At 41.0% G+C, this 20442-nt stretch overlaps 2 protein-coding genes across 2 annotated transcripts; both read left to right on the forward strand.

Annotated features, from left to right (window-relative positions):
- The first annotated feature begins 1466 nt into the window (after positions 1-1466).
- Positions 1467-8981, forward strand: TRIM69 (tripartite motif containing 69). The gene is made up of 6 exons (XM_070953443.1): positions 1467-2078; positions 2587-2682; positions 3768-4001; positions 4624-4646; positions 7148-7272; positions 8093-8981. The coding sequence occupies exons 1-6, from the start codon at positions 1584-1586 to the stop codon at positions 8635-8637; spliced, it is 1518 nt and encodes a 505-aa protein (XP_070809544.1). The 5' UTR covers positions 1467-1583; the 3' UTR covers positions 8638-8981.
- A 1795-nt stretch (positions 8982-10776) lies between these two features.
- Positions 10777-17981, forward strand: TERB2 (telomere repeat binding bouquet formation protein 2). Its single transcript, XM_070953888.1, has 7 exons — positions 10777-10840; positions 12089-12170; positions 13766-13905; positions 15514-15599; positions 15855-15928; positions 16242-16321; positions 17836-17981. Exons 1-7 carry the CDS (start codon positions 10777-10779, stop codon positions 17979-17981), a joined length of 672 nt encoding a protein of 223 aa, XP_070809989.1.
- The last annotated feature ends 2461 nt before the right edge of the window (positions 17982-20442 follow it).

A 20442-nucleotide genomic window follows, 5' to 3' on the forward strand; every position in this document is an offset into this window, starting at 1 on the left:
TGATAGATAGATGATATAGCTACCCTGTTTCCCCCAAAATAAGACATCCCCTGCTAATAAGCCCAATCAGGCTTTTGAGCGCATGGCAATTAGGCCAAGTGCTGATTTCAGGATTCAAAAAAGTATAAGACAGGGTCTTATTTTTGGGGAAACACAGTATTATTTGTTTATAGTCATACCTTGGTATATGACTGCTTCAAAACTTGTTGAATTTGGTATGTGATGCATTTTGAAGTGAAAATGTTGTCCCGGTACTTGTCATTTCTCCTGATATTTGATATGTAAGGTAGAATTTATTGATGTCGGCTGTCTCATGACTCACTACCCCTTCCGGCCGAAATAAAGGATCACGTGATAAGTCACATGGTTTGCTTGGGACTCATCATTTTTAGTACCCATCACACGGAATGAATGATGAGTGCCAAGGTAACCACTGTAATTTATAAGTCACCTGAATCATCCAAGCTCTGTCACTGAAGTCCTAAAATTGCTGAAGATCATGAGAATTAGGCAGCCCAACACATCTAAAGATCTCCCGGTGGGGGAATGCTGGTCCAAAGTAAATTTTAAACCCCACATGAAGGGACTACTTCACTTCCATATCAAGGTCAGCATCTTGCATCCTGGGAACATCCTGTCATTGTTAAATACTGGCATTGGTGTGGTTTTTTTTTTTTATAACATTGGGACACTGAAGGACTAATAGAGTAACTCTGGCTATATTATTCCCATTTGTAATATGTAGCCAATCAACTGGCCAAATTTACCAGTGAAACCTTTTGATGATTTACAAAGGTGACTTTGTTTAATTGGGCTGCGGGTTTTTCAATTGTTAAAAAACAAACAAACCAGGCATGAGAATTTAAAAGGAGACAGCAAACATCAGCCTTCCTCAATTGACCACTTTGGTAAGGGTGGGTGGATGTACTATCTCTCAGGATTATCATCAGAAGGATTTAAGAGTCGCCATGGGCGAATAGGCAGCAATATAAATCTAATAAATAAATAAATACATAACTAACTAACTAACTAACTAACTAACTAACTAACTAACTAACTAAGTAAGTAAGTAAGTAACTAAGTAACTAACTAACTAACCAACCAACCAACCCTGGGAATTATACTCCAACATATCTAGAGTTTTAGAATTGGCAAAACTAATTTTACCTATTGTTGAATCTATCTCCCTCCCTCCCCCTCCCTTTCTCTCTGTTTCTCTCTCTCTCTCTCTCTCTCTCTCTCTCTCTCTCTCTCTCTCATCTATCTTTCTCTCTTTCTCTCTCTATTATCTGTCTGTCTATCTGTCTGTCAGTCCATCCGTCTATCCATCCATCCATCATCTATTAAATTGAGTTACCTCTCATCTCATATCCAACAATTCTAGCTGAAATGAATCTAGCGAATTCATCAGATAATCAATTTTATTTTGGTTAAGGATCGTAGATTCCTTCAGTGATGGATTTGGAGGTGACCCCAGGTAGATGATCTACTAAGCCAACCGTTGTCATTTAAGACCGTCGTTCTCATGCATTCTTTCTTCCCTACTTCTGATTGTTGCTTTAGTGTTTGCTCTTTCCAGTACAATGTCCACTTCCACCAGCAAAAATCCGTCCTCTTCCTCGCTCATTTCCCTAAACGATCGAGCAGTGAGCCCGATTCTTGCCAGCTCGTCAAACACCTCGTGGGACCTGAATGCAGATGACTTCACCAAGGAGTTGTCCTGTTCTCTTTGCCTTGAACTGTTTAAAGAGCCGGTCATTCTACCTTGCGGCCATAACTTCTGCAAACCTTGCCTGGAGGCCATCTGGAATAGAAATGGCGTTTTCTGCCCAGAATGTCACGTCAACGTTCCTGACCGCAAGTTCATAATCAACCAAGCCTTGGAAAAGATGGCGGAGAAGATTAAGACTTTTCACGTGGGAGGCCAACAGCAGAAATGCATGGAGCATGGAGAACCACTGACCCTCTACTGGAAACCCCAAGGGAAATTAGCTTGCTTCACCTGCCGAGAAGCTCAGATGCCCAAAGACCAATGTACTCAGTTTCTCCTCATCCCTGATGCAGTGCAGATATATACGGTAAATGACGTGCTGAAACCTGATATCACAAATGGTCCTGTGACCCAGTCAAAGGCCCTTTAGATGTTCCAGCACAGGGGTCTCCAACCTTGGCAACTTGAAGCCTGGAGGACTTCAACTCCCAGAATTCCTCAGCCAGTTTTGCTGGCTGAAGAATTCTGGGAGTTGAAGTCCGCCAGGCTTCAAGTTGCCAAGGTTGGAGACTCCTGTTCCAGCAGATTCCCCTCTTAATGTTTTGCAGTATTTTTCAAGCCCTGTAACTTTAAGCGGTGTGGACTTCAACTCCCAGAATTCCGCAGACAGCATGTTGGCTCTGGAATTGTGGGAATTGAAGTCCACACCACTTAAACTTGTTGAGTTTTAAAAAAAAAAACCACTTGTGTTCTGTTCGAAATGACCCACGTTTCAAGGATGATGACCCACTTTTGAAGGCTAAGGATTTGGGGCTGAGAGAAGTTGCTTTTTAATCTGGTTAATCTGGAGCTGTAACTTCCCATTATGTCTACAGGAAAGGCTACTCACGTTGAGACTTCAGCTCAGGTCTATCCTGGTAAAACTGGAGGTGTTGAAGAATGCTCAGGAGGAGAAAATATCTAGTCATAAAGTGAGTATGCATGCGTAAAGTGAGTATGAATGATAGCAGTGTGTCCCAATATTTGAGGGGCTGCCACAAAGAGGGGGTCAACCTATTCTCCAAAGCCAGGGATCTGCAACCTTAAACACTCAAAGAGCCATTTGGACCTGTTTTCCACAGAAAAGAAAACACCGGGAGCCACAAAACCCTTCCCGTGCCTGACTATTTCTTGAGCGGCCACAAAACTAGCACATGTAGTTGAATTAAACGTTCTGTTTTTCTTCTGAAACTTTTCTTTTCTTGGATTTATCCATGGTTGGCCTACCGGGGGTTGAAAAGCTCAACAAATCGCGTGCTGGCAGGTGTCGCACATTGGCGGTTGTGATGCATATTTTGAGTGACAGGAAGCTGCAGCAAAGGGGTGAAAGAGCCATATGCAGCTCCAGAGCCGCAGGTTGCTGACCCCTGCCAAACGCACTTGAACAAGAAGCAACGGGTGGAAGCTAATCAAGGAGAGAAGCAACCTGGAACTAAGGAGAAATTTCCTGACAGTTGGAACAATTAATCAGCGGAACGACTTCCCTCCAGAAGTTGTAAATGCTACAACGCTGGAAGTTTTAAAGAAGAGATTGGATAACCATTTGTCTGAAATAGTACAGGGTTTCCTGCCTGAGCAGGGATTTGGATTAGAAGACCTCCAAGGTCCCTTCCATCTCTGTTATTCCGTTAATTCAATAGATACTATCAGTTTGAATTTTTTGGGGGTGGGGAGCAACATATTTCCCCCCCCCATTTTGAACCCAAATAAATATACTGCAAGCCAGTAAAATCAGAATCATTTTTCTTTCTTGGTAGCCATTATTAAAAAGAGGAAATAAGTCAAAAGCAATGTTGCAAAAGCTCATTTATGGTGTAATTATTGTCCCATGGTAAATAACAGATCACCGATCAGAATCCATATCACTAGCGTCCGTTAATTGCATGGACTTTGTTTTAAATCTCTCTCTCTCTCTCTCTCTCTCTCTCTCTCTCTCTCTCTCTCTCTCTCTCTCTCTCTCTCTCTCTCTCTCTCTCTCTCTCTCTCTCCCCTCTCTCTCTCTCTTTTTATTTTTCAGGAAAACAAATTACAGCTCCAGTACCATATCTCCTTGGAGTTCCTAAAGCTGCACCAGTTTCTTCACACCAAGGAGAAAATGCTAATTCATCAGTTAAAGGAAGAGAGCGAAATCCTTCTGCAGGAAATGGAAGGAAACCTAAACAAACTCCAAGACCGATCACAAACTGCAAAAGACACTTTGGTCTGCATTCAGGCTCGGTTGTACCAGCAAAATTCTGCCGGTTTCCTAAAAGTAAGATTGCCAGATTATATAGTTGCATGTAGTTTGGGATGATGTTGCTGGAGTGTTAGACGTGTAGGACTCAGGGGCATCTGCTTAGCATGGAGAAGAAGGACATAGTTGAGAATTACGACGTCAAGTAGAAAAGGTCAGAGATGAAGCTGGCAGCCCATTTGGCTTTAAGCTCATTTCATATAGATTTTAGATAGGTATAAAGCAGGGGTGAAATCCAGCAGGTTCTGACAGGTTCTGGAGAACCGGTAGCGGAAGTTTTGAGCAGTTCGGAGAACCGGCAAATACCACCTCTGGCTGGCCCCAGAGTGGGGTGGGAATGGAGATTTTGCAATATCCTTCCCCTGGAGTTGGGTGGGAATGGAGATTTTGCAGTATCCTTCCCCTGCCACGCCCACCAAGCCATGCCCACAGAACCGGTAGTAAAAACATTTGGATTTCATCCACTGGTATGAAGGTCCCCAGGTGCCTTCAAAACTGTGAAGGCCACTGAGAATTTTGAAATCTAATCTTTGCTTTGCTGAATTATATTTATACTTATAAATGGGTCGAAAGGGAAGGTAATTTAGAAATGATTCTTCTTCCTTTTCTCTTGTTTTCTTTTTTTTTTTTTTCCTGACAGGGAATAAAGCCATTTGTAGAACGGTGAGTACATGTCTATACGGAAATATTTTGAAATGATTATAGCAGAGTTCAAGAGTAGGAAAAAATACGAAGATAAACCACAAAATCTGGATCATTCCTATTGGTTGGCCTGATTTGTCTGCGGCTGCAAATTCTGCTCTGTTTGAAGGACCCAAACAAGCATAAATACATAAGGTTCTTCCCTTTAGATTGGGAATCCTAACATTCAACCCTTCAGCATCTATGTACTGTTTCTTGTACTGTCTTGATGCAAACACATGTATCAGTGTTCAAATAATGAATGAGTTTCAATAGAAGAGAATAGTTCTATCTATCTATCTATCTATCTATCTATCTATCTATCTATCTATCTATCTATCTATCTATCTCTGTCTATCTCTATCTGTCTGTCTGTCTGTCTATCTATCTATCTATCTATTTATCTATCTATTTATCTATCTATGTCTATCTATCTATCTCTGTCTATCTCTATCTATCTATCTATCTATCTATCTATCTATCTATCTATCTCTGTCTATCTATCTATCTATCTATCTATCTATCTATCTATCTATCTATCTATCTGTCTATATCTATCTCTGGCTCTATCTATCTCTGTCTATATCTATCTGTCTATCTATCTATATCTATCTATATCTCTGTCTATCTCTATCTATCTATCTATTTATCTATTTATGTCTATCTATCTCTGTCTATCTCTATCATCTATCTATCTATCTATCTATCTATCTATCTATCTATCTATCTATCTATCTATCTATCTCTGTCTCTATCTCTGTCTCTATCTATCTATCTATCTATCTATCTATCTATCTATCTATCTATCTATCTATCTCTGTCTTTCTATCTATCTATCTATCTATCTATCTATCTATCTATCTATCTATCTCTGTCTATATCTATCTCTGGCTCTATCTATCTCTATCTCTATCTATCTGTCTATCTATCTATATCTATCTATATCTCTGTCTATCTCTATCTATCTATCTATTTATCTATCTATGTCTATCTATCTATCTCTGTCTATATCTATCTATCTATCTATCTATCTATCTATCTATCTATCTATCTATCTACCTATCTCTTTCTGTCTGTCTGTCTGTCTATCTATCTATCATCTATCTATCTACCACATTTCAGTCATCTCTAATTTCTAGATTCTGTCCACATTTTGCATCCTTTTCGGTATTCAATAAAGGAGACAATTTGTAGCTCAGGTTTGAACTAAGCGATCCTTCGTTCTCTCTGAGCTTGGTGTTTTCTTGCAGACGTTTCATTACCCATCTAGGTAATATCATCAGCGCATGGATGCTGTTATCTAGTTGGGTAATGAAAAGACTGCAAGAAAACAACCAAGATCAAAGAACACCAAGGACCCTACAACGAATAAGTTCATTGGCCTGTGTTGCCACTTCATTTTTTCCTCCTTAGTTCCATGCATTTATATCAGACAGGAGGAAATTCCAGGGATGATGTTGCATCAAACACAGCTCTTTCCCATATAATATTTGAGGACAACGCATACAATTCTTTGAGGCAGGAAGTGTTCCTCAGTGCGTTGCTCTTAGCCGGTATATCCCAAGGGAATAGTCGTTTCTGCAATTACAGCAATAGCATTTATATACCGCTTCATAGTGCTTTTACAGCCCTCTCTAAGCGGTTTACAGAGTCAGCCTCTTGCCCCCAACAACCTGGGTCCTCATTTTACCTGCCTTGGAAGGAGGGAAGACTGAGTCTGAACCCTGAGCCTGGAGAGATTCGATCTGCCAAATTCCAAGCAGCCGGCAGTCAGCAGAAGTAGCCTGCAGTACTGCACTCTAACCACTGCGCCACCACGGCTCATTATGTGCCAGATTGTTAAGGATATTGTTGTGTTAACCAACCAGCAGAGCAAGTGCACAGAGAAACGGTACTGAGAGCAATGAATACAATACATACAAACTGGTTTAACAAAGTTTTTACTTTGTAGTGAAAAACAATTGCATAGTCTTTTAGTCAATCCAAGTCTTTAGCCATTCAAATCAGTCCGAAGTTACAGAGTTACAGTTATCCTCTTACCATACAAATAGCAATTCAACGCTGGTAACAAATCACGATGGTAGCATATCCATCCACGTCTTCACACACGACAGTAACAGTTCCAACCAACAAGCCAAGCAGCAAGTCAAACAATGATGAGAGCAGGTCCAACAATGACTACAGCTCGGCTTCCTTCTTATATACAGTTTACACTAGTAATTATCCACTTAAGATAAGTGAAGTCAGCAGTGCAATGACTCAACAGTACAATTATGATAATTGCAGTCAGCAGTTACTCAGCAGTCAGTTACAATGACTCAGCAGTACAATTACTCAGCATTACATCTTATAGTTACAGAATACATTTAAAGTTATAGAACACATATATTGCCTGGATAACTTGTTAGACTTACACCATATCCTAACACAGATTATCCCACATCACTGCCACATTTAACTAACTCTACAAATGTCTTGTGTAGGATGGAGAACAAAACCGAAAGTTCATCTCTGGGACAATTAGTGACCGGGACGCTGAACTCTGGAGAATTCAAGGGCCCCATGCATTATACGATGTGGAAAGAAATGAGAACCATCCTTAATCCAGGTAAAGAAACGACCAGATCCAGTTTCTTGATCTTAACTGAAATTGATTCCCCCCCCCAATTCCTATCATAGAAGAAGGGATGGGGAAGCTAATGCAACTGCTTGAGATGGCGAAAGAAGTTATTCTGATTAAGGAAAATCTAACTTTGCTTCCTCCCGTTGGGCTTCTTGCTAGTCACTGAAAGAAATGCACGTTTAATTTTGGGATTTGACACTTGGAACTGTTTATGATGATATAAATACTATAGCTCTTGATTTTAGAATAAGAGGTTAATGCATTTCATATCTATACCAAAGAAAGTTAGTATATTGTATACAGGGGGTTTGCAGGGGTTCGGGAGAACCTCTAGCTAAGATTCCGTGCAGTTTGGAGGACCCCCAAATCCCACTCCTGGCTAGCCCCCCCCTGCCCTGCCCATCCCAGGAGCCCCACGGGGCCCGTTTTGGATGCAGGTAAGTGCAGGGTGCGGGCGGAGGCTCGGGGAGGGCGAAAAACGGGCCTACTGGAAGTTTGGGAAGGGCCCATTTCCAGCCTCCAAAGGCCTCTGGAGCCTGGGGAGGCCGTTTTCACCCTCTGGGAGGCCCGAGAAAAGCCTCCGGAGCCTGGGGAGGACAAAAACAACCCCCCGCCCCCGCCGTGGTGCAGGAGGCCAATTAGGCCACGCCCACCATGGCCACACCCACCCAGCAACCGGGCAGAGAACCCCTTGCTAAAATTTTTGAAGCCCACCCCGATTGTATAGATAGGCCTTGTTTATTGCGTGTCAAGTCCTTGGGAGGCATCTCCCAGGCTTCACCGATCATATTCCTTCCTTCTCCAGACATCACCTTCGTCACCTTGGATCCTAACACAGCCCACCCCAACTTGATCCTCTCCGAAGAGTTGACCTGCGTCTGGCATAACGACATGAAGCAGATTCTTCCAGATACTCCCGAAAGATTTGATTGCAGCGTTTCGGTCTTAGGTTCTGAAGGATTCACCACCGGGAAGTACTATTGGGAAGTGGAAGTGAAGAAGAAGAGCAAGTGGACTTTAGGGGTTGTCCGGGAAAGCATTAACCGGAAAGGGAATTATCCCCTCTCGCCCAAGGAAGGCCACTGGTTGATCAAGCTGAGGAATAAGATCGAGCTAAAGGCCGTAGATATCCGCCCCAAATGTCTAACTTTGCTTGGCCGTCTGTGCAGAGTGGGGATCTATTTGGATTACGAAGGGGGCCAGGTATCCTTTTATGATGCCGTGTCCATGTCTCACCTCTACACCTTCATGGACACTTTCACCGAGAAGGTGTACCCCTACTTTTGCCCATGTCTCAATGACTCTGGAGAGAACAAGGAACCACTGAGAATCATAGCTTTCAATATGTAGAAGCACGGTGAAGATGGAGATGTCTCCTCAGCTCTGAGCCTGGCTCTGTGGGAGCTTATAGGATTGTGGGTTACAACCCCAGGGCCGGTAGAAGGGCCCAGCCAGTTCCCTTGGACTTCTGATGGGGTTTACTCCTCACTCTTTGAAAGAGTAGAGTAGTTCCGTTGTCCCTTTCTGTGGTTCAGCTAGGACAACCGTCATGTTTTGAAAAGGTAGCCGATGCCTCCTTGACCACTTAAAAAGCATCTCCAATGGGATCATCCGATTTCTTTCCGGGAGAATTTCCGACTGTAAGGTTGAGCAGAAGGATGTATCCCAAGCTATTAGTGTTCCATTCCATAACATAATAATAATAATAATAATAATAATAATAATAATAATAATAATAATAATAATAATAATAATAAAGGTATCTTGATCAAATCAAAATAAAATGTTAAATTTAAGCATGGATTTTTTTCCCCCCCACCGCCTCTCCTCCTGATGTTTGATGGGAAGCTCCCTTCCTTCTTCAAAACCGGTGTGAAAAAAGGCAAATGTTCAGAAACTCGAGGAAATAATAACTGGCCAAACTTCATTCCCCCAGATTTTTTAAAAAATCGGTTGCACAGGTAGTCCTTGACTTAACGCCGCACCTGGGGCCAGATTTCCCATTGCTAAGCGAGACGGTTGGAAAGTGAGGCACGCACGTTTTTACCTTTTTCTTAGCACCTTTCAGCAAATTACCTCGCTTGTTAAGCGAATCGTACGGTCATTAAGCAAGTCTGGCTTCTCCCATTGACTTTGTTTGTCGGAGGCTGGCTGGGAAGATGGCGCCCACAGACCACCTGATAAATGCTTGAATTGTGTGTGTGGGGCGGAATCCTTTGACAGGGGCGTGATAGTCGTAAATCACTTTATTCTGTACCCTCACGTCAAACAGTCACTAAATGAATAGTTGTAAGTCAAGGACTACCTGTGTTGGTGAAAAGTCATCCAGCCTAAAGAAAGGCCCAAATCTATTATTGCAGTGGGTGGATTTGCTGTTTCAAAAAAGAAAAACAAAAAAGGAACACCCATAAACCTATATTTGCAATCACTTTTTGTGTTTGAGATCCATGGTTACTTTCAGGAACTCAGCAGTTGTGATGACTTCACAGCTCCTGCACAAATTCAGAAGCCTGACAAGACCCATTCCAGCTAACCAATGTTATTAATAGCCAGGCATTTTCATCAGATGTCTTTTTAAATAAAATGTGTTCGTTGGAAAAGGACTCCTCCTGATCTTGCCGCCCCAGAACCTGCAGCATCTGCAACTACAGGTAGTCCTCAACTTACAACAGTTCATTTAGCGAGATTTTAGTTCAAAGCTACTACGGCACTAAAAAAAGCGACTTACGTTTTTCACGCTTATGGCCTTTCCAGCATCCCCCACGGTCACTAAATTCGTGACTGTGGGGGATGCCAGAAAGGCCTATGAAACTGACTCATTGTTATGACGGTCGCAGAGTCCCGGGGTCACGTGATCCCCTTTTGCGACCACCTGACAACCAAATTCAACAGGGAAGCCAGATTCACTTAACAACCGTGTGTGTAAGTAACTCAACAATGCAGCGATTCACTTCACATCCGTGGCAAGAAAGCTCGTAAAACGAGGCCAAACTCAGTGAACGAATGGTTCGCTCAGCCACACAAACGCTGGCCTCCATTAGGGTCGTAAGCCGAGGACCCGCCTGTACTCCAAAGCGAAAACCAGCTGTCGATCTGAGTTACTCTTTGCCTTTCGTTGGTTTGAAAGATCGTTCTTAGCACGACTGCGGTTCGCATGATTGACATGTTGCAAAAGTCGGTGTTTGGAATCTGCCGAGCAGGTTTCAGGGCCTCTTTTTACGCCTGGATTTAGCTGCCCTTGGAACGTCCCGACCGGACAGAAGACCCCCATCTCCCACCCCCCACAATGAAGAAGGAAACACAGTCTGTGATTTGCATGCAACCTCCATGCATATTAATGGGCTCCCGGGTGCAAATGCGTGCAAGAAGACAGGACATGGGTGCAAACCACTTTCTTCCGTGGGTGGGCGGAGACATTTTGGGGCCTTCTTTTGGATGGAAAGGAAATATATGGAGCTTTGGGAGGCCCCCGCTCGGCCTCACGGCGGGATGTTTAGGGGCCGCAGCGCCTGGTTCTCGCAGAGCGTCCCCCCAGGGATTCGCCGCCTTTGGGGTGAGGGGGAGGCCTGAGGGAATCCCTGCCAGGGGGAGGGGGGAGAGGGAGGAAAGCAGGGAAAGCCCCCATTGGGAGTGATGGGGCAGAAGGCTTCCCCCAATTGAAATTAAGGGCTGCTGGTGATATCGGCTAGGGAGAAGTCAAAAAAGTCAAAATGGCGCCCATGCCATTGAAGCCCCCCCCAAAAAACCTTTTGAATTTTGTTCATGGCGGCTGGAGGCATGGACCTAGAGCCCCCGCAAAGCCAGAGGAAAATTTCTCTGCCTGGAAACGCTGAACCTGGAACAGCTGGTCCTCTTTTTAAGAACCATTACAGGTAGTATTCGAATTATGTCTGCAAAGAGGACCAGAATTTCCGTCCCTAAGCAAGGCGGTTATTAAGTGAGCCGCACCCAACTTCGTGACTTTTTTTTTTTTTTTTGCAAACCCACTGCCGCTGTTCAGTGAATCATGGCGTTGTTAAGCGAATCCAGCTTTCTCCCATTGACTTTGCTTGCCGAAAGCCAAGCAGGTAGGCCGCGAATGGCCACCACATAACCCTGGGACGTTAAAAGCCTGTGCCCAAATTTTAATCACATGTCCGTGGAGATGTTGCGACGGCCATAAGTGCAAGGAGCGGTTGCTAAGTCACTTTTTTTTCGGGGCCACCGGAACTTCAAACAGTCACTAAACGAAAGGTCGCAAGTCAAGGACTATCCATATCAGGGTTTTCCCAAAAATCTAGATTTATTTTTAACTTTTCAGTCTTTTTCCGAGAAAAAACGAACTCTTGGAAGACCATGTCATTTGCAAAGAATATACCCTACAGGTAGTCCTCGACTTATGACTACAACTGAGCCCCAAGTTTCTGTTGCTAAGTGAGAGGCTTATTAAGTGAATTTTGCCCCATTTTACACCTTTTCACCGTTGTTAAGCGAATCCCTGCTGTTGTTAAGTGAGTAAAACAGTGGTTAAGTGAATCTGGCTTCCCTGTGGACTTTGTTTGTCAGAAGGGGGTCATGTGATCCCCGGGACAATGCAACAGTCATAAATATGAATCACTTGCCAAACCATCTGAATTCTGATCACATGACCAAGGGGATGCTGCAACAGTCGTAAGTGTGAAAAACGGTCATAAGTCACTTTTTTTCAGTGACGTAACTTCGGTCACTAAATGAACTGTTGTAAGTCGAGGACCACCTGTATTGTGACTTCATCTTTTGCGTTGCATGATCAAGGACCTTCCCCTGTGATCTTTTTCTGCAGTTGGTGAAGGAGGGGTGATTGTGAATTTGGAAGCTGCCGATTATCTCTTCAGCAGCAATGCTTCTCACCCGGATACAAAAAGGTATCGCAACTCCGCTTGGATCAGTATCTTTTTTTAGATTAGATTAACAGAGCTGGGAGGGACCCTGTAGGTCATCTAGTCCAACCCCCCACCACCACCCAAGCAGGAGACCTTACACCATTTCTGAAAAATGGCAGTCCAATCTTAGAGGGTCTTATTTTTCTAATCCAGTTTTAATCCAGTTTTGGTCACTACAATGTAAAAAAGATGTGGAGACTCGAGAAAGAGTGCAGAGAAGAGCAACAAAGATGATTAGGGGACCGGAGGCTAAAACATATGAAGAACGGTTGCAGGAACTGGGTATGTCTAGTTTGATGAAAAGAAGGACCAGGGGAGACAGGATAGCAGTCTTCCAATATCTCAGGGGTTGCCACAAAGAAGAGGGAGTCAAGCTATTCTCCGAAGCACCTGAGGGCAGGACAAGAAGCAATGGGTGGAAACTAATCAAGGGGAGAAGCAATTTAGAACTAAGGAGAAATTTCCTGACTGTTAGAACAATTAATCAGTTGGAACAACTTGCCTGCAGAAGCTGTGAATGCTCCAACACTGGACGTTTTTAAGAAGATGTTGGATGACCATTTGCCTGAAGTGGTGTAGGGTTTCTTGCCTAAGCAGGGGGTTGGACTAGAAGACCTCCAAGGTCCCTTCTAACTCTGTTATTCTATTCTATTCTGTTATTCTGTTATGGTAGAGGGAAAGATAGTCCTGGCATGTTGGCTTCTGGAGAAGTTGGAAATGAACGTGGATCTCCTTATTTCCTCTTTCCCGTTCTGGCGGGACTCTAGTTTTGGTGGGTTGGTCTCTAGAAGACCTCCAAGGTCTTTTCCAACTCTGTTGTTCTGTTCTGTTCTGTTCTGTTCTGTTCTGTTCTAATCCTTAATTTCTGACCAGAAAAAAAAAATCCTCTCCCTTGAAGGATTCAAGACCCCAGGCAGTTCAACGTCTGATGTTTTGTGAGCCAGAGGTTCTGGCTTCCTGCTAGATTTTATTTCTCTCTAGCTTTAGCTGAATTCTTGGCTGGTGTTTAGAATTTGGTTATTTAACTAAGAGCTGCGAGTGAGCTGCGTGGTAGCCTAGAGGTGAAGATGCTTGCTTTGCACTCGAAAGGTTGAGAGTTCAATTCAAGGCAGCGGCAAATGTTTCTCTAGCAGGGCGCAAAGAGAAAATATCTGCTGTGAACTCCATGCAGGTGTCAGGAAGGGCATCCAGATAGTAAATGCTCAGCTCTATTCAGCTTCACCCGACTGTACCACGAATAAAAGGATTAAGGGGTCGTAAAAAGAAAAAAAAATTAAGAACTGTGAGTCTTCTAGAGTCTTGTGTCATATAGATAATCACGCATATACATAAATGAACACACACATACCCACTGCACCACAAAAATGGACACCACATTGTAAAAAATGCCTGCTGCGGGTATTTAATAGAGACAAAGAAATTGCTTTATACTACTGACTCACGGACTTACCAGAAATGTTCTGCTTTCTGCAAATCTTCACTTCCTTTCCTTGGGAAGTTGAGTTCTAACACAATGTAAGCAAAAAAAAAAAAAAATTGTTTCACAATTTAATAATTTTCCTTCTTTTTTTCCCCAGAATATACCAAAGTTTAGACTATCTGGAGGACCGAGTCACGGTTTTTCATTCCTGCTTTCTTACTGCGAATATCAAGGCCGAAACAAAAAACACGGTAGCTCTAGGACATTTCGTTCTCCTACCAGCCAGCTTGCAACAAGGTAGTACGCATGGACCAGAATGAGCAATAGTTTTAATAACAACATCAACAACATCTGCCTGTTCTGGGTCCTTGGGGAGGACTCAAAAAGTGGACAAAAATGCCAGGCATCTCTTTGACTACACATCCTTGTTCTTATATGTGTCCCATGGCATTCCTTAGCCCTAAATTCAACAGATGATGTTTTCTTTCTTTCTTTCTTTCTTTCTTTCTTTCTTTCTTTCTTTCTTTCTTTCTTTCTTTCTTTCTTTCTCTCTCTCCTTCCTTCCTTCCTTTCTGACTTCTTTCTTTCCTTCCTTCTTTCTTTCTCTCTCTCTCTCCTTCCTTCCTTTCTGACTTCTTTCTTTCTTTCTTTCTTTCTTTCTTTCTTTCTTTCTTTCTTTCTCTCTCTCTCTCTCTTTCTCCTTCCTTCCTTTCTGACTTCTTTCTTTCCTTTTTTCTTTCTCTCTCTCTCTCCTTCCTTCCTTTCTGACTTCTTTCTTTCTTTCTTTCTTTCTTTCTTTCTTTCTTTCTTTCTTTCTTTCTTTCTTTCTTTCTTCTCTCTCTCTCTCTTTCTCCTTCCTTCCTTTCTGACTTCTTTCTTTCTTTCTTTCTTTCTTTCTTTCTTTCTTTCTTTCTTTCTTTCTTTCTTTCTTTTTTCTTTCTTTCTCTCTCTCTCCTTCCTTCCTTCCTTTCTGACCTTTCTTTCTTTCTTTCTTTCTTTCTTTCTTTCTTTCTTTCTTTCTTTCTTTCTCTCTCTCCTTCCTTCCTTCCTTTCTGACTTCTTTCTTTCTTTCTTTCTTTCTTTCTTTCTTTCTTTCTTTCTTTCTTTCTTTCTTTCTTCTCTCTCTCTCTCTCTCTCTCTCTCTCTCTCTTTCTCCTTCCTTCCTTCCTTCCTTCCTTCCTTCCTTCCTTCCTTCCTTCCTTCCTTCCTTCCTTCCTTTCTCTTTCTTTTGCTGTCACCAGAGAGCAAACAGGAGTTCCAGGAAATTAATATCCTTTGTCTCTGTTTATTATTCACCCTGAAATGATTGCAAAAGCTCGTTGTCAGGGGTGGGAGGAATAACTCTCTAGAAATAAGTGTAAAATTGTCAGTGCGATCAAGATGTTCAAAGTACTTCCTTCCGCTTTCTAATGGATGCCTGCATGCTTGCGTGAAATGTACACCTTGCTTTTTGCTCTGGGTGGACTATATTAGAGCACCAGGTCCTGCAGAAAAGAACCTGTATGAAAGAACAGCTGATATGTTTAGCAAGAAAACCCCTTCAAACAGTTGCAACTACATATATTATAAACAGAGATGTAATGGAGTGTGGATTTGCACATTTATAGCTATGTGTGCAAGTGAGATCCATTTGTTTTTCTAACTATATTAGGTTTGTGCCATATTGTAAGCATGGGATGAATCTCTTTAGAAATTTCCCAGGTGGGGAATAAATTTCCAGTTAAGGCTGGGAAAAAGAAGTTGTTATTCTATTATAAATGATGCATCATATTTAATTACTGTGCATAAATTTGGCAGCCAGTGTAATTGCTAGTACAGAATGACTGTTATTACATTAATAATGGAATAACTTTTCCCTTCTTGAGCGGTTTTTCTTTTTCTTTTTTCCTTTTGCCTTCACTGTAGAAATTAGAAAAAAAATTGGCCACTTTATATGGGAACAGATAACCAGTCCAGTCCAGGACTTACACTACAGTCCACTTACACTCCAGGTAAGAAAAATATCTAGAAGGCAACAGTTAACAATATTATTATTATAAAACCCAAACATTCTACTTTAGAACAATATTATTGCCTGGTATTTTGAATTTTCTTATTTTCCATCAGGCAAAATTGTTCATAGAAGGTGACTACTGCCCCATATAAGAAAATAAGATTAATGGGGCTGATGGAATTTCTTTTATAAATTGGCATAGCCAGATGGAGTAATGAGAAATTAGAAATTAAGGTTGTTTTTCTGTCCACAGTCTGGTCCAACTCCTGAGTCAAAAAACATCAAGAAGCAAGAACAGTTAAGAGACAAGAAAGAACTGGAGAAATGGTATAAATTTGAATGGAATCAATAATAGGAGATTGATATGTATTGAATAGTAATGTATTGACTGAGAATGACTAATTAATCTAATTAATGGCTAATTAATCTAATTAATGACTAATTAATCTAATTAATCTGTTGGCTCTTGAAAATGATTAATCGGAGCAAAGCCTATATCCTTGATCCTTAGTTAGCAAGATGATAGATAAGAAAAATAATAAACTGAAATTAAAAGCATCTCTTCTCACTGTATTTCTCAATAGAGGGGTTGGACTAGAAGATTCCAGCCCTAGGATTCTAATATTTATGTTTTTTGCAGCCAAGGTCCAAGGACATCTGAAACAGGAAAGCTAACATACATTCCTCTTCAAGATTATCCATCAAGTAACATGGTGACAGGTAAATAAAATATGTGATGAATGAGTTATTAAGACACATAAGTCAGAAGATCAATGACTCGGTGCTGTATTCTAATGTCTCATGATGCTGGACAAATGTTAGAGGATGTTGTGGGAGACATTCATCTCTCCCTCTCTCTCTCTCTCTCTCTCTCTCAACTCCCCTTTTGTGATCCTGTAATCCCTTAATTCGGGATAGAGTCGGGATGGAGTTGAGCGTTTACTGGCCAGATGCCCTTCCTGACACCTATGGGGAGTTCACAGCAGATATATTTTTCTTTGCACCCTGATAGAGAAACATCTGCCGCTAGCTAGGATTGAACTCTCAACTTTCTGAGTGGTGGCGAATGTCTTCACCACTAGGTCTCCATGCTGTTCTATCCCCCTCCCTTTCTCTTCTCTCTCTCTCTTTCTCTCTCCCCTCTTCTCTCTCTCTTGTTTGTCTATCTATATTATATCTATCTATCTATCTATCTATCTATCTATCTATCTATCTATCTATCTATCTATATCATCTACCTAATCTATATCTATCAATCTATCTGTCTATCTGCCTGCCTGCCTATTTATCTATATCATCTATCATCTATCTTCCATCTAATATCTATCTATCTATCTATCTATCTATCTATCTATCTATCTATCATCTATCTATCTATCTATCTATCTATCTATCTATCTATCTATCTACTGGTATCTATCTATCTATCTATCTATCTATCTATCTATCTATCTATCTACTGGTATCTATCTATCTATCTATCTATCTATCTATCTATCTATCTATCTATCTATCTATCTACTGGTATCTATCTATCTATCTATCTATCTATCTATCTATCTATCTATTATCTATCTATCTATCTATCTATCTATCTATCTATCTATCTATCTATCTCTATCATCTACCTAATCTATATCAATCTATCTGTCTATCTGCCTGCCTGCCTATTTATCTATATCATCTATCATCTATCTTCCATCTAATATCTATCTATCTATCTATCTATCTATCTATCTATCTATCTATCTATCTATCTCTATCATCTACCTAATCTATATCAATCTATCTGTCTATCTGCCTGCCTGCCTATTTATCTATATCATCTATCATCTATCTTCCATCTAATATCTATCTATCTATCTATCTATCTATCTATCTATCTATCTATCTATCTATCTACTGGTATCTATCTATCTATCTATCTATCTATCTATCTATCTATCTATCTATCATCTATCTATCTATCTATCATCTATCTATCATCTATCTATCATCTATCTATCTATCTATCTATCTATCTATCTATCTATCTATCATCTATCTATCTATCTATCTATCTATCTATCTATCTATCTACTGCTATCTATCTATCTATCTATCTATCTATCTATCTATCTATCTATCTATCTATCTACTGGTATCTATCTATCTATCTATCTATCTATCTATCTATCTATCTATCTATCTATCATTATCTGTATAATGTATATTTATTAGCATTTCTTTTCTAGGTTATACCTCTGAGAAAGTGTTGAAGAAATTTCTCGGGGAGATACGAGATTTCATTCCTGGTTGTTCTGGCTATTTAGCATACTGGACTCCAAACGAAGCCAATGTTTTCTCTGATGTGAAGATGAAGTTAAAGAGGAAGTCATGAATAACTTTGGATCCTTATGAAGAACAAAGTTTGTTTCTCAATTAACTTCCCTGCAGTTTTTATTCCTTCTTCTTTTTTTACAGTAGAGTTTGGAACGTTATTCTTGCAAAAGCTGTTAAGTGCAAATGTTGTGAAGTTTCACGCTGCTGTTTGTGTGGATGATTCAATCCGACCAATTTAGGGCGTATCCTGTTCTTAGAATTCCAGTTATTAAAATGTTGCAACTGTTTAATGAAATCGATGCGTTTTCAATTCATTGTGTTTTGACTTTTGCTCTGTCATGAAATATGAAAGTTTTTATTTATTTAGATCCCCCCTTTATTATTTTTATAAGTAATGCAAAGTGGATAACACATTTAATACTCCTTTCTCCTCCTGTGTTCCCCACAACAATCCTGTGAGGTGGGCTGGGCTGAGAGAGCGACTGGCCCAAAGTCTCCCAGTTGACTTTCACGCTTACGGCGATACTAGAACTCACCGACTCCTGGTGATTGGCACGAAGTCACCCAACGAACTGGTTTTGATTAATGATTGGGAATATCAATTGTTGGTTTCATCCGTATTTATTGCTCACAGAGGTCTTTTGGAAAGGCGCAAAAGGATCTAAATTGGGAGCAAGTCATTATTTTTAAAATATTAACTTTCTTTGCCAGTGGTGAATTAGTGCCAGTCTTGTCCAGACTATGCCAGAAGATGGAAGCATTGAGCCAGCCATAACTGATCTCCAAAAAAAAAAAAAAGAAAGAAAGAAAGAAAGAAAAAGAAAAAGAAAAAAGAATTAAGCAGTATAAATACTTGAATTAGAATAGAATAGAATTCTTTATTGGCCAGGTGGGATTGGACACACAAGGAATTTGTCCTTGGTGCATATGGTCTCAGTGTACATAAAAGGAAAAAAAAAATACATTCATCAAAAATCATAATATACAACAGAGTGAAAGTCATAGGTGACTAATAAACAATCAAATCATATTAGGAAACAAATAAAGGTAAAGGTTCCCCCTAAAGGTAGTCGTTCCCAACTCTAGGGGGCGGTGCTCATCTCTGTTTCTAAATCGAGGAGTCATCACTGTCCAAAGATGTCTCCGTGGTCATGTGGCTGACATGACTAAACGCTGAGGTCATCTTTTAGGTCATCTAGTCCAAACCCCCCTCGTCCAAGCAGGAGACCCTACACCATTTCTGACAGATGGCAGTCCAGTCTCTTCTGGAAAGCTTCCACTGATGAAGCTCCCACAACTTCTGAAGGCAACTGGTTGATTGTTCTCACTGTCAGAAAGTTCCTCCTCATTTCTAGGTTGAATCTCTCCTTGATCAGTTTCCATCCATTATTCCTTGTCTGGCCTTCGGGTGCTTTGGAGAATAGCTTGACCCCCTCCTCTCTGTGGCAGCCCCTCAAATATTGGAAGACTGCTATCCTGTCTCCCCTGGTCCTTCTCTTCACTAGACTAGCCAGGCCCAGTTCCTGCAACCGTTCATTGTAGGTTTTAGCTTCATGACAATGGCAAAAAAAAAGAAGAGTCATCAAACAAGGTGCAACTCAACAACTGCCTGGCTTAGGCAATGTTGGGCCCAGCTGTGGTCATAACTCCAGGACTATCTGTATAATACATTTACGGGACAGATGGGAGGGGGGGATCTAAAGAGAGAGAGAGAGAAAGTGATAAATCTGTAAGGACACCCGTTCTTACAAATAAGTGGTTTAACGCTACTCAGTCCATTGTGATTCTTTTCCTGGAGCGTGAGCCAAGTGATGTGGACAAATCTGTTTGTCTAGGAAAGAGTTATGGTGAAACCCATGTGTTCTTTTCACCTGTTCTGTACTGTTGGCAAGGGTGTTTCATAACATTTGGCAAGGGAGTTCATTGTAGAACAAGAGCCAAGTCAGAAATCCATCTTGATCCCTTTTTAACACTGCAAGCGAATAACCTCATAAAAATGAGACTGCCCTTTTCATGGACCGAACGCATACCCTGTTTCCCCAAAAATAAAACCCAACTGGAAAATAAGCCCTAGCATGGTTTTTCAGGATGCTCGTAATATAAGCCCTACCCCCCAAAATAAGCCCTAGTTAAGATTGTCAGCCAGATGGAAAAATTTAGAATGGTGTTTATTGGGTAATGAAAGATTGCATACAAAAAGGAGCTGCGTTTATTTGTGATTTAAGATTTATGATGATACAATAGAATGCCGAGTGTTTAGAATAAGATGTTAGAATGTATGATAAAAAATTGGTGATTTGATGTCTTTTTTCTTTTTAAAGATGTCAATGGATGAGATTTGGAATCAAATTGGTTAAAGAAGTGTGGGCAATTGTACTTATCTAATACCGGACCAAACCTTTGCTCTTAAAAGATGTATTTTATGTTTAAGATGTTTAAAAACAAATAAAATATTTTTTTAAAAAAGATTGTCAGCCAGATGGGTGCATTTAGTACCATATAAAGGTTGTTGTTGTTGT

This window comes from Pituophis catenifer, unplaced genomic scaffold (genome assembly GCF_029215685.1).
Source record: "Pituophis catenifer annectens isolate HBS135680 unplaced genomic scaffold, rPitCat1.0.hap2 SCAF_14, whole genome shotgun sequence".
NCBI lineage: Eukaryota > Metazoa > Chordata > Lepidosauria > Squamata > Colubridae > Pituophis > Pituophis catenifer.